Source organism: Triturus cristatus, chromosome 2_1 (assembly GCF_964204655.1).
Source record: "Triturus cristatus chromosome 2_1, aTriCri1.1, whole genome shotgun sequence".
Taxonomy (NCBI): Eukaryota; Metazoa; Chordata; class Amphibia; order Caudata; family Salamandridae; genus Triturus; species Triturus cristatus.
This window is the reverse complement of record NC_140581.1, coordinates 993,169,961-993,185,110: the sequence shown is the minus strand read 5'-3', so window position 1 is coordinate 993,185,110 and position 15,150 is coordinate 993,169,961. Positions and strand designations below refer to the sequence as shown.

At 42.7% G+C, this 15,150-nt stretch overlaps 1 protein-coding gene across 2 annotated transcripts in view; it reads right to left on the bottom strand.

Annotated features, from left to right (window-relative positions):
- The window catches only part of MLLT3 (MLLT3 super elongation complex subunit), a 504,841-nt gene that overhangs the window by 71,096 nt on the left and 418,595 nt on the right, over positions 1-15,150 (bottom strand). For both annotated transcript variants that reach the window (XM_085634429.1, XM_085634424.1), the window contains one exon: positions 3,574-3,646. In XM_085634429.1, coding sequence (XP_085490555.1) covers positions 3,574-3,646 — 73 coding nt within the window. The remainder of the gene's footprint in view (positions 1-3,573; positions 3,647-15,150) is intronic.

Sequence of the window (15,150 nt, the reverse complement as noted above, 5' to 3'; positions counted from 1 at the left end):
TCCCGGTTAACAAAACAGTGGTATATTCCGGTAGATGAGCGCCACTAAGTCTTGCTTCTGGAACTTCCAGCTGGCTGTTGGTCAATAGAGGGGGGAGTGACGTATCTTGTACGCGAAGGTGGGGGCACTCGTGATGTACAGTGAGGTAGGCTTGATGTAGGGTGAGCACTGGTGTCCCCCCATGGAGTCTCTATAGTGTGCCCTTGCAAGCTTGTATCCTCAACTCTCGGGGCCACGCTTAATTTGGGCTGGTAGCAAATGTGCAGGTCTTCAGTTACACCGTGACACAACTGCCGGACAGTGTAGCTCAGGTAGGTAATGGCTTGGGGTGATAGAAATCCCGGGACCTCGGTGGTGGTGATGGGGGGGGGGTCCCCATGCCACTAGGCCTCAGACCGGGGCCTCAAATATTGAAGGAGCCAGAGGGGGAGGGGGGGTTTACCGCGTGCCGCCGCCCTCCTATAGGCGGGTTTTGGGCCGCCCGATGTAATCCGCGCTGGTGTCCTTGGGATCTGTACCCCTCACTTCGATGACTATTTCAGGCCGGATAATAGAAGAAAGACGGCGAGGATAGTAGAGCCGCCTCAGAGCGTGGCCATTCCGATCGGCTGTTAGCCATGGCCCCCCCTCTTTTAATTACCAATGCCCCGGGGAGGTGGCGGTTCCCGGGGCAGCGTGGGGGGGGGGGGGGGGGAGGAGACTCCCCACACAGTTTAATAAAAAAGCCCCGGAGAAGTGGCGATCCCCAGGGCGGGGGGGGGGGGGCGTGCCCCCTCACACATAATAAACTAAGCCCTGGGGAGGTGGCGGTCCCCGGGACCCCCGCTTATTATTGGCGCATTGCTCCGGGACCTGGCCCAACCGGGGGCTTATAGATAACTAAGCACGGGAGCCTGCGCTTTGGTTCTTTTTGTTTTTTCGACTGGATTTACGCACCCAGCGCAAATTCGGCTGATTTTTTTATAAATGTTTTTTTGGATCTGGGGGTCCTTGTGGGACCCCATGAGTAGGCCTAGGGGTTCAGGGTGTTTCTACCCTGCCCCCTTTTCTTGATTTTTATCTTTAACTTGTTTCATGTAACTCGGTTACCTATGCACAAGATGGCTGCCAACACATTCTGGTTTTGAGTGTTGGCAGCCAATCAGAATGAAGCTCGCGCTCGGGAGGGTTCACGAACCCTCCTTGGTGCTCAGATATCGATTTTTTTTTAATTATTTCTCAGGAACTACTGAACGGATGTACACGATATTTTTTTTTTAAAGTCGCTTTCGGAACCAAGAGCTACCTTTTTGCCAAATTTGGTGTAATTCCATTCAGCAGTTCGGGCTGTAGCCTTTTCCAAAATTTCCTATGGAAATTAACACGGGGAAAACATGTGGGGTCCCCCTTTATTCTCGGCCCCTGCTGGACGAATCACCCCGAAACTTTCAGGACAGGAGCGAGCCTGAGTGAACCATTAGTTTTGAAAATTTCGCGAAGATTCGCCAAACGGCGCCAAAGATATTGGCAAAAGAAAAAACGCTTTTTTACTAGAACCAAGGTCCTAACTATAACTACCTAATGGAGACCGCCAGTAGATTATATTATATATATATATATATATATATATATATATATATATATATATATATATATATATATGTATTTGAATGTGTACGTGTGTGTGTGCGCGAGTGCATTTGCATTTCTATTATTGTTGGTGAATACGTGAGGCTGGCAAGACAGCTAAAGAGGTACACCACTTTTGTAAAATGCCGACAGGTGTCTTTAGAGTCTGAAAAGTTATCATAATAGATCAAAACTTTCAGTGTAAAACACAGGGTGATGCACTTGGAAAGTATTCTGGCAACCTAGTAGGATTTCAAAGTCAAAATAAGTGGCTATAACTATCCTTAACCAGAACCCCATAAAAATAAAAGCTTTGCTAAGCATCACTAAGTCGTGATTTTTTATGAGTTCGAAATTGTCTACCATAGTCCTACCACCAAGATGCAACTTTTTGTAAGTGGACAGAATTTGAGAGTCGCTTTTTCCCTCTTGCAAGTCCAGATCAATTAATCCACTTTCGAGGAATTTTCTTAATATTTTTCTCACAAAATCTATGACCAACACCCTCCTATCATCTTGAAACACCCAATTTCTGACAAACTCTACGCCTCCAGATGGCGAGCTCTCAAACTCATAACCATGCATACCTTCAAAGAAATGACTGCAGAAATGAGTCTTATTTTCCTCTACAAACCTACATGAATTAGCAGCTTCCTTTCTGGTTCAAGATCACAATGGCTCCCTTGAACAAGGCTTTGTTGCATATCCTATAAACAAAGGACATACTTGACTACTACTAAAGAAGATGCTGATCCAAACAAAATGGTCTTCTTCACATAACTGGCGGCCTCCTATAGCTGGCGAAACTACTTAAAAGGCATGCTGTGATTCAACTAGATGGGCACTGGACTTAAGCTATACCTGATTGACGAGTCATAGGAAGGCTGAAACTAGTGTGGGGTTGATTGTACTCCTGCTCAGAGGGGACCTTGCTTGGCAGTTCACTCTGGACTGTTCCTACTTGAGGAGTACCAAGTATGATGGCCATATTACTGCTTCCTGTCTGAGGTGTAATGGTACGATACAAAAAACAAAATGGTCCCAACGGGAAACTTACATAAAATAAAACAAATTCAAATATATTACACAGTATTGCTTATATAGTGTAATGACCCTAAAAGTGATTTTAAAAACGAGGAAATGTGAGAGAGGAGACAAAAATATAACCCAGAATACAATTAATTCAATAGATTTTTTTTTAAATTCAAGAAATAATGTTTGCTCCAAAAAGTGCAAAAAAGGTGTGAGAAATGTGCTCATGCATAAGTGACAGATGTGTGTGATTATTTAACTATATATAAAAATACACTAACAGTGCACATACCCAACCGCATGTAGCCTGTCAGCAATGGATAGAACAAGATTGATATCCATGTACAAGTGATGTGTGTTTGAATCCATAGACTACTTCTCTGAGGCAAATAGTGCTGTCTAGGCTAAGTAAATCAGATTGTTGACGGTTTGCCCAAAAGTGAGAAGGTATCTATTAACCTTAAATGTGAGTCTTCATCAGGACGTACAAGGAGCTGGAGGGCCAACCTGTGTAAGAATATTTACAATGAAAACCTAATGTGCGTTATATAAAAAAAAATCTAAACTGTCTCTCTCACACATGAGCTCACCTGGAGTCATGCGATTGTTCGTCCCAACTATGATTGAACAAAATTATTCTAGGGCGAAGGCATGTGGGCTCCTAGCCTTTTGCTAACATGGATAAATCGCATATTATGAAGGCTGAAGGATTGCTACACTTTCCATTTCAGAAATATTTCCCTCCTATCCTCTATCGGTTGCATCTCATGAGCCCTTTGCACGTGGAGTATGTCCCTTCGTTCAGAAAACATTTCTTTTTTTCTATCCTCTAATTTCGTACCAAGCATATGTTCAGATTATAAGGCCAAATATAAAATGAGAAGCCCTTTTGTTCTCCTTGCTATTGTTTTCCCTGTAAAACATGTGCATTACCTTGTCTGTTCTGTGAAGGAGCAAAACTCGACTCGGAACTGGAGCTGGAACTGGCAGGACTGGGCTGGTTAGACTGAAAATAAAAAGAAAATGGTATTAAAACGCTACCGACAAATGCAAAGTAACCGCCAGCCACTGACGGTGCTCTCCGGATGTGGCACAGGTACTTACCTCCCCCGGATATATTGAAGGTACGACAACAGTGACATTTCAATTGCTTGAAAGACAAGACTTTACACAGAGAAGCATTTAATTCTTAAATCATCACACAAGAAATGAAATTCAATTTCAATTCGACAGAATGATATTTCTTTAGCTGAGGGATGCTGCCAGCAAAGGGCACTTGAGATTTTAAAAAAGCTTCGTACTCTCAGCAAAATCAGCCCAGTCAATATTCTAGAGCACCAACCTTCCATCTCAAGTTATGATAGACCCTTCCTTTAATTGTAATGAAACCGTTTAGGCTTTGCCTCTACTCGGAGTAATACTCGAAAGTAATAAACGATTATATCGGAGATCTTTAAATGCTTAAGGTTGTGTCGTCTTTATTCTTCTAATTTAATAAAAACCTATTTGAACAAAACAAGCTCCAAACACAGGACTGTTTTCCCTACTCTGGTGATTTTATCAGCTGAACCAATGATTTCTAAGCACATCAGCAGATCCTGCAATGCCTGGATAAAGTCAGCGGTATCCATTTGTATGCTTGTGATCTCGAGAGAATGCATATGTATAATAAATTAAGGAAATGGAGCCAGAATATCAAGAAATATCGCTGCAAACAAAGGCTTGAGTGGTTTGCAAAATAGCTTGTCTCTTAAGAGACCGACTGCCAACATTTTGTATTTGACACTAACATTCGTTGGCAGCAGGTCTGTACAGGACTGCACCCTTAACTATTAAAGGTACTGTACAATATAATAAGGTAAGAAAAAAACATTACTGGAAAATGAAGTTGTTTGAAACATGAACGTGCTCTTTATATGAGAGCGATCTACAAAACGCAGCAAAACATTTAGAAAAAAAAGGCAACAGTCAAAAAAAGAAATACAAACTAATAAGAGCCGTCTGAGTCCATTCACTGAGAGACTGGCGCAGACACATGTTCAGAAAACAACTTCCGAATAATGGATGCCCCCTGCGCACCTATGCCACTAGCCTCCACATGGTGTCTATGTTCAATCCCCACAGAGTCTGCTAAATCCGACTCCAGACGGGATAATTAGGCAACTCGCCTGGACCAAAAAATACGCCATTCTCCACTTTGGCAGACACATAATTGCACCAAGCTTCTTACTGATAGGCGTTCCTTGGAGATCCCCTAATGCTCAGGGGAGCCCACCTCAACAGCGCACCGTTCACGCTGGTGCATTCAATTTCGGCTAAAATGTGCTACAACAGAAAGACAACAACGAGCATTTGCAATGCAATAGGTTTCACATTTGCGAGATTTTGAGCTATTGGCACTTTAGATGACAATGCCTTTTATTTATGTGTTAAACCTACAATAATAAAGGGCACTGTCATTTACAATACCAATATGTCAAAGGCTGGAAAGTGCCACAACTATTGCATTACTGAGAACGCGGTGTCCCTGAATCGGGCGCTGCGCTAAGCATTAAAGTTTTTTTGTTTTTTTTAAACTGAAAGGAAGCGCAGTGTCACTGAAGCGGGCGCCGCGTTCAGCTTAAAAGTTTTAAAAACATGAAGCAGCCGCCACTGTCCAGTGAGTGCTGTGGGAGCAGCTATTTTTAAAGTTAAAGCATGCATATCACTCCATACGAGAAGTGCCCACCATTGTCCCCATTATTCATTAGACAAAATAGTGCTCACCGACTTATAAAACAGACCGTGTAACAAGACAAGTAAAAGGTCCAGTCGTTATGGGAGGTAACAAATGCAGACAAGGCGGTACCAAGGAGGGACTAACAAGCCTATTAACAAATGTAAAGCAACCATTCGGCAAGGACAGTAACAGGAGCCTATTAAAAAGGTGTGTGGCGAAATGGGTGAAGCTTGTATGCCATACTTCAATACAGCATGCCGCAGAGCAGCGCAAGCGCTGCTCAGGCTCGACCTAACAACTAGCAAGACCCTTTCTAGACTACCATCCCCTGCCTGTACTGACATGCTAGACCTAACTCAGAATCCACCTCTGACTCTTCAAGTGCCACAGTTAGTGTTGCCTCCTGCCTGCAAGTGTCCAGGACTCCATGTTTCAGTTTTAGAAGCTTTTGGTTCACAACCTGATATTTTCTAGGTTGTTTGCCCTCGATCTGCGGACATTGGAACGTCTGGACTACAACTTGTGAACCATGGCTTGTAACAGAAAAGGAGAGGGCAGGAAACATGGGGCGCGGAGGACATCTAGCAAGGTGGTAATCCCATCTGTGGTGTGACACTTGAATAAGGAAATAGGAAAAAGAATACCGGAAGCACATAAGGTGCAGGATTCCTTCTGTGCTTCAAACAAGGCTCTTTTCACCTATTACTTTCCCTGTGCATGGAATCCATCTATATAGAAGCTAGGTCACCTTATGGTACCATTCAACTTCTACAACACACAAACAAATTAAATAAACACATGCATATAAATCCAGGGGATTCATGGACTGACCTTTCAGCATATTTATATGTTCTCTAATGTGTTGGAAAATAAAACCAGGCTTGATTTGGATACTTGCAAGACACACAATCACAAATCGCAGGCAGAGATAGAAGGAGGAGTTAAATACATGATCCAATGGGTATAAAGCTATTACAGTCCCTTAAGGTAGGTTTCCATGTCCCCTCGTAAGGCGGGCAGATGTGTGTGAGTAAGACCAGGCTGGTGGGAGAGGGGATGTTCTCTTGCCTCCTATCTTCTATGAAGCCCTTTCTGACAGGTGATAGAGCATACACCTGCTTGCCGCCATAGAATAGTCGCAACAGCTTGTACGGTAGAATGACCCCCAGGGAAAATATAGGGCCCAGCGGGTATTGGCATAAAAAACAGGTTGTGAATCCATATTAGTCAGAGCACACTGAGGAGGGGCACTGCAGGACCTAGAAATGGGTATACTCTGTAGAACTTTTGCGGGACGTCCTGCAAAATATCCTCAATTCGGCAGATGTAGATTACTATGAGACATTCACTTTGTACAACATGGGTGGGGAGTGGTGGGTCAGCTGTAAAAGAAAGAAGTGCCTCTCCATAGGAAAAATAGTCATGTGGAGATATTTTAAGTAATCAATGACAAAGGAAGAAAGGTGCTTAATGTGAGGAATGCCTGGTATTAGAACAAGATAAGTTAGAAAAAATGAAGCAGGGTTATATGCATTTCCAAAGTAATGGACGTGCTGACATGGTGTTCTGATAATCTATACACAACCAGCACCAGCCCTCCACGAATTGTGCTTAATTTTCTAGTCCCTTTGTCTCTCCCGATATCCCATCTTCCTGCACCACACACCTGTTGTTGTAACCTATGGCATGGACATTCACGGGCTCTACTGGCCAGGGAAATTAAGCGTGGTGCAAACCATATTTCCCATCCTAAGGAAAACAAGAAATGGCAAAGCCAACAGTGGCGACACTCACACTAGCATGGGCAAAAACAATAAAATGCTTTCTGCAGTGTAAATCATAAAAAAAAGTACTGTTTTGTGCATACAATGCATATTGAGATGAAGAATTGAGTGATGAATCAGAATGTACCTTTCAGATGTTTAAAATAAAGCCTCTGCGTATTTCAATGAAGATGGTAGGATACATCAAACTAACTAAAACAAAATGGGGAGACTGAAATGCTTCTGTGGGCTGATGCAAGTTGCGATTGTAAATGTCTCATGGCAATGACTGAAGGCTCCTGAACCCAAGAAACCAACAGCTGCAAGACAAGAACCAAAGCCTCTTGGAGGCTGTATAGACTGCATACAATTTTACGTATAGCTCTAACTGAGTCAGTTTCTTAAACACCAGATTCTAAATCTAGTTCTTCGCTGTAATGGAGTTGCAACAGTGGGAAACAAAAGTTGTTGCTTTGTCACAAAGATTTCAGGTTGTTTTGACAAGGCTCTCAGTGTAGTGCTGGCTCTCTGACCCGATGCAGAGAGCACGCATTCGAGAGGAGAGTGCCAGGGAAAGAAAGCTTGGTGGGTGGTAAGAGTGAGTGTTGAGGCTGGGTGGCCAGAGGCCAGGTACTTATTTGTGCATATTTGGGACCGGGAGGAGCGGCGATGTCAAGTATGACTCCCTCATCGCTCCTTTACCTCTTCGTAGCAGCGGACAGCAGGGGCAGATAATTTTGGGGGCCATACATAACAAAATTATAGAAGGGTAAATTGTGAATATCATGGATGTTTTAAACTGAGAGGTCCAGAGTGACATTAAAGGCAACTCGAGAAGCACTTCTGTCTATATGATGTCACTCAGATTCCATTTTTTCGCACTTAATGTCCAGAGCGCCACTACATGTCCAACCTAGACATTCTTTTTTTGGATTTGTTTATTGGCAATTAATCATAAACAAGTTCAACCTAGACATTCTTGATTGGACTTGCATGAGTAGGCTAGATAGGCATTGGCTAGACAGTTGCGTGCATAGCCTGGATAGACTTTACCTCTGTGTTAGTAGCTTGAACTGTGGCTGAGACTCTTGTGGACTTCAGAGGTGTACAGAAAGCCTATATGTGGGCTGCCTTCATCCACTGTGTGCCTTCGATGGAGACCAAGGCTCGGAGATCGAGAATGCATGCTTTACAATACATCCAGAGTAGTGAATGGGAACTGTGCCCAAAAGCTTGCACACAGCGGCCTAAAGTCTAGTCATTAGTTTCCAAGGTTACATAAGCAGAATCACCGGGCGTCTGGCAGCATTGGCAAGAACATATGTAGCGTGAGAGAAGCGATCAGCCATTGAATAACTATAAAAATTAACTTTAATCATTCAGTGTTGCTCTTTAACATCTAATCCTGGGTTTCTATATCTTGATTGCTGAAAATCGCCAGTGACTTCTTCATGATAATGTCTCCTTGGTCTTCACTCTAGTCTTTTGCATTACTGTTGCATCTATCAGGTCTGGTCTTTGTGGTATTCTTCTGTAAACATAAAGATAGACTTACGGTTCAGAACCCTTGTTATTAACTTTAGTTTGGACAAGATCATATGGAAGAAAAATACCTTTCCCTTTGAAATTTGCTACATGATTGCTAAAAATGTGATAGGATTGTCTGAAGGAATTTTGTTCAAAGTTTGGACTCCACAGGAATCCTCGATTAGGTCAGGCATCTCCTTTGGTACAGTTGAAGTTCCTTCTAAGGACAGATTACACCAGGGTTTAGTTGGGGAGCTGTTTTGATGTGGAACATACCTTTGTCTGTATTTTTTGAACTTTTCTAATACCTTGCAATCTTAAGTTACACCCTAGCCTATTCCCTTGTGTAACAAGTCTATTCTTCGTTTTTCTGGAGATCTTTGTTCTCTTGGTGATTATGTTTTTTTTCCTGCTGCAGATCCTTCCCATCTCAAACCTTAAGTCTTTACATTATGTATCCTGGTCGGCAGTTCAAGCTGTTTTTTACAGTCCTTGCCCTCACTGGGTGCCAATACAGCTCTGTTCCTATGATCTGATTTATTGTCTCCATTTTCGTGGAGCTTTTACAGTCCTTGCCCTCACTGGGTGCCAATACATCTCTATTCCTATGATCTGATTTATTGTCTCCATTTTCGTGGAGCTGGACATTTTTCCATCCTTTATAAACAAACTTTTCGGCATTGAGAAGCCTACCAAAAAGTTTTAAACTAGCTTTTTTTCTGTATGATGTACCCCTTTGTCATTGGCAAATCTGTTGGTTTATTTGGGCTTTCTCCACACTTTAGATGTTCCATTATGTTTTGCTTAATCATGAATGAATATGGAACTGTTCTCCCTTATTGAGGACTCTATTAAGAAAGTTAATTTTTCCCTTACATATCCTGTGGCTCTATGCATGACTACTTCCCTTTGGTATTGGTTACATAGGCCATGGGCGAGGGACTAGCGTTTTGCTGAAGCATTACCGAATCATGTTTTTTCTCTCTCGACTTATGCCACTTTTAACTTCAATTTGTTGAATTCTCACAGCATATCAATTCTCCTCTAAACGTTTTCACAAACAAGTTGCACATCTTGTAAAATAGGAAGGTGCTTCTTCCAAGTTGTAAACCCCAGTGGACAAATGTTGTGCCCACCCTCCACATTGATTACCCACAAAAATGACTAGCCATCCTTCTGGTGTCAGAGCACTTTACCACAATTATCTGAGATCTGACAAACCATTTCACCAATTTTTCTAGGTGGTAGGTCCTTCTTCCTACACCATTGTTGCCATGAGGATATGCCAAAGGTCACCTACTATAAGCAACACGAACCAAGTGCTGTTTAATGTCTTACCCTGCCTCTAGTTTCACACTCTGGTAAAGCCCAGCCCATTTCAGCTTTCTTAGACCACTGTCCTCATGTATCACATTATGACAGCTTACTTCTCAGGGAGTTAGGTGAAGAGACAGCTGCGGGGGACATCGCCTCTTCAACTAGTGTTGTGATCTGGATTTCCTCAGATTCCTGTATGCTGCTGATGCACCTGCACTCTAGAAGTACGACTTAATCTGAGACACCGAAAAGCACTTCCAAGCAAAACCCAAATTGGCGCTACACTATGGATGACTGATAAATCCAGAAACAAGCTTCCAGAAATACAGAGCACTGGCTGCACCAACAAGCCAATGACTAACACTTCAGTACTGCAGTGAACTAAAGTGACTGATCATTATATGGTTAACCGCTCAATCCGCCTTCCTTCTGGCTCATTAGACAGAAACTGTTCTGGCATCTGCTTTTGATGAGATCCATGTGATCTTGGATCAAGGTGGTTCTATCAACTTAATCCTTTAGGACTTCTCTGTGACCTTCAACACAGTGGACCACATTCTAACCAACAGATTGCCTGCTAAGGGTACTACTGGAATGGATATACTCATTTCCGACTTAGAAGACCGCTGGTGACCTTTACCCCTACATACCAATCCGCATTTCGACCAGTGGCCTGGGTGTTCCACAGAGGTCCTCATTGAGCTTAACGTTTTCTAGCACCTATGAACCCTCTTCCTGTGGCAACAGCTATCCCCGTTTAGCTTCAGTTCTTTACCTGTGTTAAGGATATATATAATATTTTATTTAACTGAGTGGTGATAGGCCTGGTACTTCTGTGACTTTACATTTTTATGAGGTCCCGGACCCAGAGATGACCTACAATTATTAAAACTTCACTCGAGAAAACAGAGTTCCTGGTTTTTGATTGTGCCTCTGTGCAGCGGTCCCCCAGTATGCACAATGTGCCATAGTTGGGAGTGACGGATTTATTTTTAAAGCACCACAATATTTATTAGGGGTATGAAAACTGGCAACATTAAAAGCCAGGTGCTTAGCTTCAAGAAGCATTATATTAATGTGCACGTTACAACACTTGTAAATGAAGCGGAAGAGAGTTGAAATATATCTTCATCAGATTATTAGTAAAGCCATTTAAATTATAAAACTAGCCAGAGTATGTATTTACACAGTTATGAACCCTGTCTTTCAAGTCATTGGTACTCACACCAAATACAAACGCTTGAATTGATTACACTTATAGTCTTAAATAATGCCAATGCAATTTCTACTTCTAAACACGTTGGTTGGTGTGTTTTTATTCTATATTTTTTTTAGTTTTAGTATGGAACTTCATTATTACCGTAATAAATTATTTATTGAAACAAAGATACTTGGTGATATCAAAAATAAACATAAAGTCAGAATCTGTCATTTGCAGACAGGTAATTGAGAAGTCCATAAATGGATTTGTGGTGAAACAGGAAAGCCACCAGGTGGTCCTACCCAACTTTTCGAAGAGGCAGTTATTGCCTATACCAGAATCACTAAAACAAAAAAAACACAAGCATTGAAAATGCAATAGGTCTCGCCTTTGATTAAGTTAAAGCCATTGCTTTGCTAATGGTATTGTATAGCAAAGTAAATGACTAACTTAATGAAAGGCGAGACCTATTGACAAACATTCAATAATGGCACCCGGGCGTCTTGTTGCGTGCGGGTCGCCCAACTTTTTTTTTAACAATAAATCATTGCGGCCTCGCGTCTTGTTGCACACGGACTACCCAACTAGTTTTTTAAAATTCATTAAATATTAGTGGCCGCGCGTCTTGTTGTGCGCGGGTCGCCACATGAGCTGCAAAGCATCTGTTCGTCCATCAGAGCAGCTGTTTGCCCGGGGCTGTTCATTGGGAAAATGCAGCTGCCATCAAGACAAGTAAGCATTTATTTTAAAAATGCACGCAAGTGAAATGGGAGGGGGGCATTTACAAGAGTTTGTGCTATTGGCATTGTTAAATGACAATACCTTCTATTTATGTGTTGGCTTTGAAAACACATAAATAAATAGCATTGGAAAATTATCACTCATCAAAGCCTGCTCAGATAAAGGACTACCTGGCATCTGTGCTGTGTGATTCAAAAACCTCCAGTGAATCGTTTGACACTGTCACTGGCCTGCCATCACAAAGACTTGCTATTTGGCAACAAGGAGGAAATGACACCCTTTGAAGCTCAAGATTCACCGAGAGAGATCGCGAACCCTGGCTCTCATTAAGGGGGAGGCAGTGGTACCTAGAAAGGATTGTAGGTTTGATGCAGGAAGGTTTAGAAAAGGTTTGCTTTTGAGGGAGCTAGGAGAGACTTAGTCAAGACTTTGTTTCAACATTTTGTTAAACTGTGGAAAAGGCAAGGTTCGAATATGTTTACAATGTGTCAATGTTGGGGTCTGGGAACTGGCCCATATTCTACAGAAAGAATGGATGAGGATGAGAATTCTAGCATGCAGTGTTATGTTAACATTCAGACTCCTCCCATCAAGCTCAAGTCAGAGTGCTGCTTGGACCAAGAAGATGGCTGATTGGAAGAATTCCTATCTGCCTGGAGAAATGCTGAGGCTCCTGCTTTCATTTGAATCACTGAATCGGAAAAGTGCTTCTCATTGTCACAAAAGGTCCCTCTGATAATTCCTCAACGCTAAAAGGGACCAGGTTCTCTTTGGAGGATACCTGCCCACTGTGGATTTACGTTTCCCTATGAAGCACATTGGGGGTAATCCAATAAACAGAGGCAGCTATAGCTTTAGACAAGAAAGTCAGCAAGACCAGTTGGAGGTGGGTTTTCGGTAATCGATCTGGCTAAAAGTGGGAAAGACCTTTCTTCCATCTGAGCCTATTACCAGGATATTTAATGAAAAGTTCTTGAAACTTTGGAAACATTTGGAGCACCAGGATACAAGATGTAGAAATATTGCTACAAGCTCTGAAAGTTTGAAACTTTTTCATGTCTGGAAGACCGAGACAAGGTGCAGAGGCTACCCAATGAAGATGAAAAGTCAGTAGGCAAGATTACCTGGTTTGTCCCACTCAGGGTTTTGCCACAGGGCTTCTAAAGCACCTTCCAAAAGATGTCTGATTTTGTGGACCTCTGCTTCTAGGATTAATTAGTGGTTTTAAGTATCCATTCCTCACCCTTTTCCTGGTGCCATCAAGCAGCAAATAAGACACTCATGAGGGTGTAAGTGTGGTCCCACATTATTTTAATGACACAATGTTGGAGATATTTCTTGTAGTCTCTGTAGGACTGGTCTGTCCTCTACTGCTTGACTGCCATCTCTGGGCAAGGAGTGTCTTAGGCTGTGTTAACTATGGAAGTATTGTGCCTGAATGACTTCACGGAGCAATTGTTCTCTCTGTAGGATTATCGTGGTCTGATATCTGCAGTTAAGGGTCACCACATGCCTGACCCCCCCCCCCCCAACAGGACATAAAAAATAATATCGCAATTATTATTATTAGTTTGTTTTTTGTACTCTTTTTTTTCTCCATTTCCTTTTGTGGTGGTCGATGTTGTTTAGTAGCAGCAACAATCAATACCTGTATTCTTTCTGATGTACCAAAGAAGAGCATTGATTAAAGTTATTGCATCATAAAACTGATCCCCGTAAAATGCAGTTGGTGCTAAAAAGCACCTGTTGCAGACTAGTGCAGGCCAAAAAATATAGCACCTTCAAAGTAGTTTACATCAGTCTTTTTGCCTATAATATAGCTATTAATTTCAATACAGCCTTTTTCTTGAAAATGTTCATATTTTCGAATAAACGTCTTTCTACAGAAAGGGTGTTTTCCATCACTGATGTTATCGTCATATCGTGATGACTGCGATTAGCCATGTCTAGAATGTAATTTCTCTCGAAGATTTAATCTATATGACAAGGACCAGCTCTATACACAGTAGATATGCTTCTCCTTCCACTTGTGCCTGGAGTCTGCGGGCGGGCACCTAGAATAGTCTATGGAATAAACTCAAAAAATATAAAGTATGACCATTATCAGCTAATTACACTTCTATTTCCCGCGCCTGTCTCGTACACTTCTTCTATCGCGCCGATTCTCTCTGCAAGACGAGGTCACCTCTCCAGTCACTTCCGCACCGTACCAAAATGAATCCCAAATTGGATCACAACACACTACGACCCGGCACCCCACAAGATGTAGCGTTCTACCTGTTGAAGGTGCGCGTCGGCGCCCCGCAACAGGGCAGTAATCTCTATCCAACAACAATAGATGTTAACCATTAATGGTGATGGCGCAGCGGCCAGGACGGCTCGCTCCGGAATAGCGAGGCTCATGGTTCGATCCCCGGCGACGGTTTAGCCCAGCAACGTGTGACTCTGGGCAATATCTCGCTAGATCTTCCAGACGGCCCACAGCATCTTTACACCCTTAGGGCTAATTGTTCGGCATGTCAACAAATTGTTTCTTATGTTTTTTGTGAAACCTAACATGATATTCTTGAAAAGAACTCTTGCTATAGGTTGTGAAAAATCTGGCACCACAAAGGGTGCACGGTAGTGGCGGTTTGCAGTAAGAGGTCTCGAGCAGCTGGACTCTCCTAAATAGAGGCTGTGGAAGAGCGGCAGCCGCCAGACCCATGTCACGTTACTACGTTACCATGTTACTATGGCATGCACCATGTATAGTATCGCTTCCTGCCTGTGGGACGCACCAGCGCGCGAGGCACACCTGCCTTTTGTGGTTTCACATTATCACCATACACCACAGCCGATCAGTCATGTACATTGTCTGGAGCGGACAGCGGAGCGCTCTCTTTTAGCTAAAAACACAGACTACAAACCAAGTAGACTGGAAAGAACAGACGAAGGGGAGGGAACAGAAAACAAAAGAGATAAAGAAAGAGAAACAATTGATAAAGAATAAGGGACAAGGCAAAGGAAATTGAGAACACCCAGGAGAACCAAAAAAAAGGAGACTAAGGGAAGTAATAACACCATGCGCGGTGCGGTCCCATAAAGTGAAAGAGGATCTCTTGTCTTTATGGGGCCATGTGTTTAAACACATGGCCCCATAAAGATAACAAACCTTTTACGCCAGAAAGAAAGCAGGAGAGCCCGTCCAGGTAGGCCGGAACAAAAAGCCAAAAGGAGGCAACCTACAACCCTACTTTTCA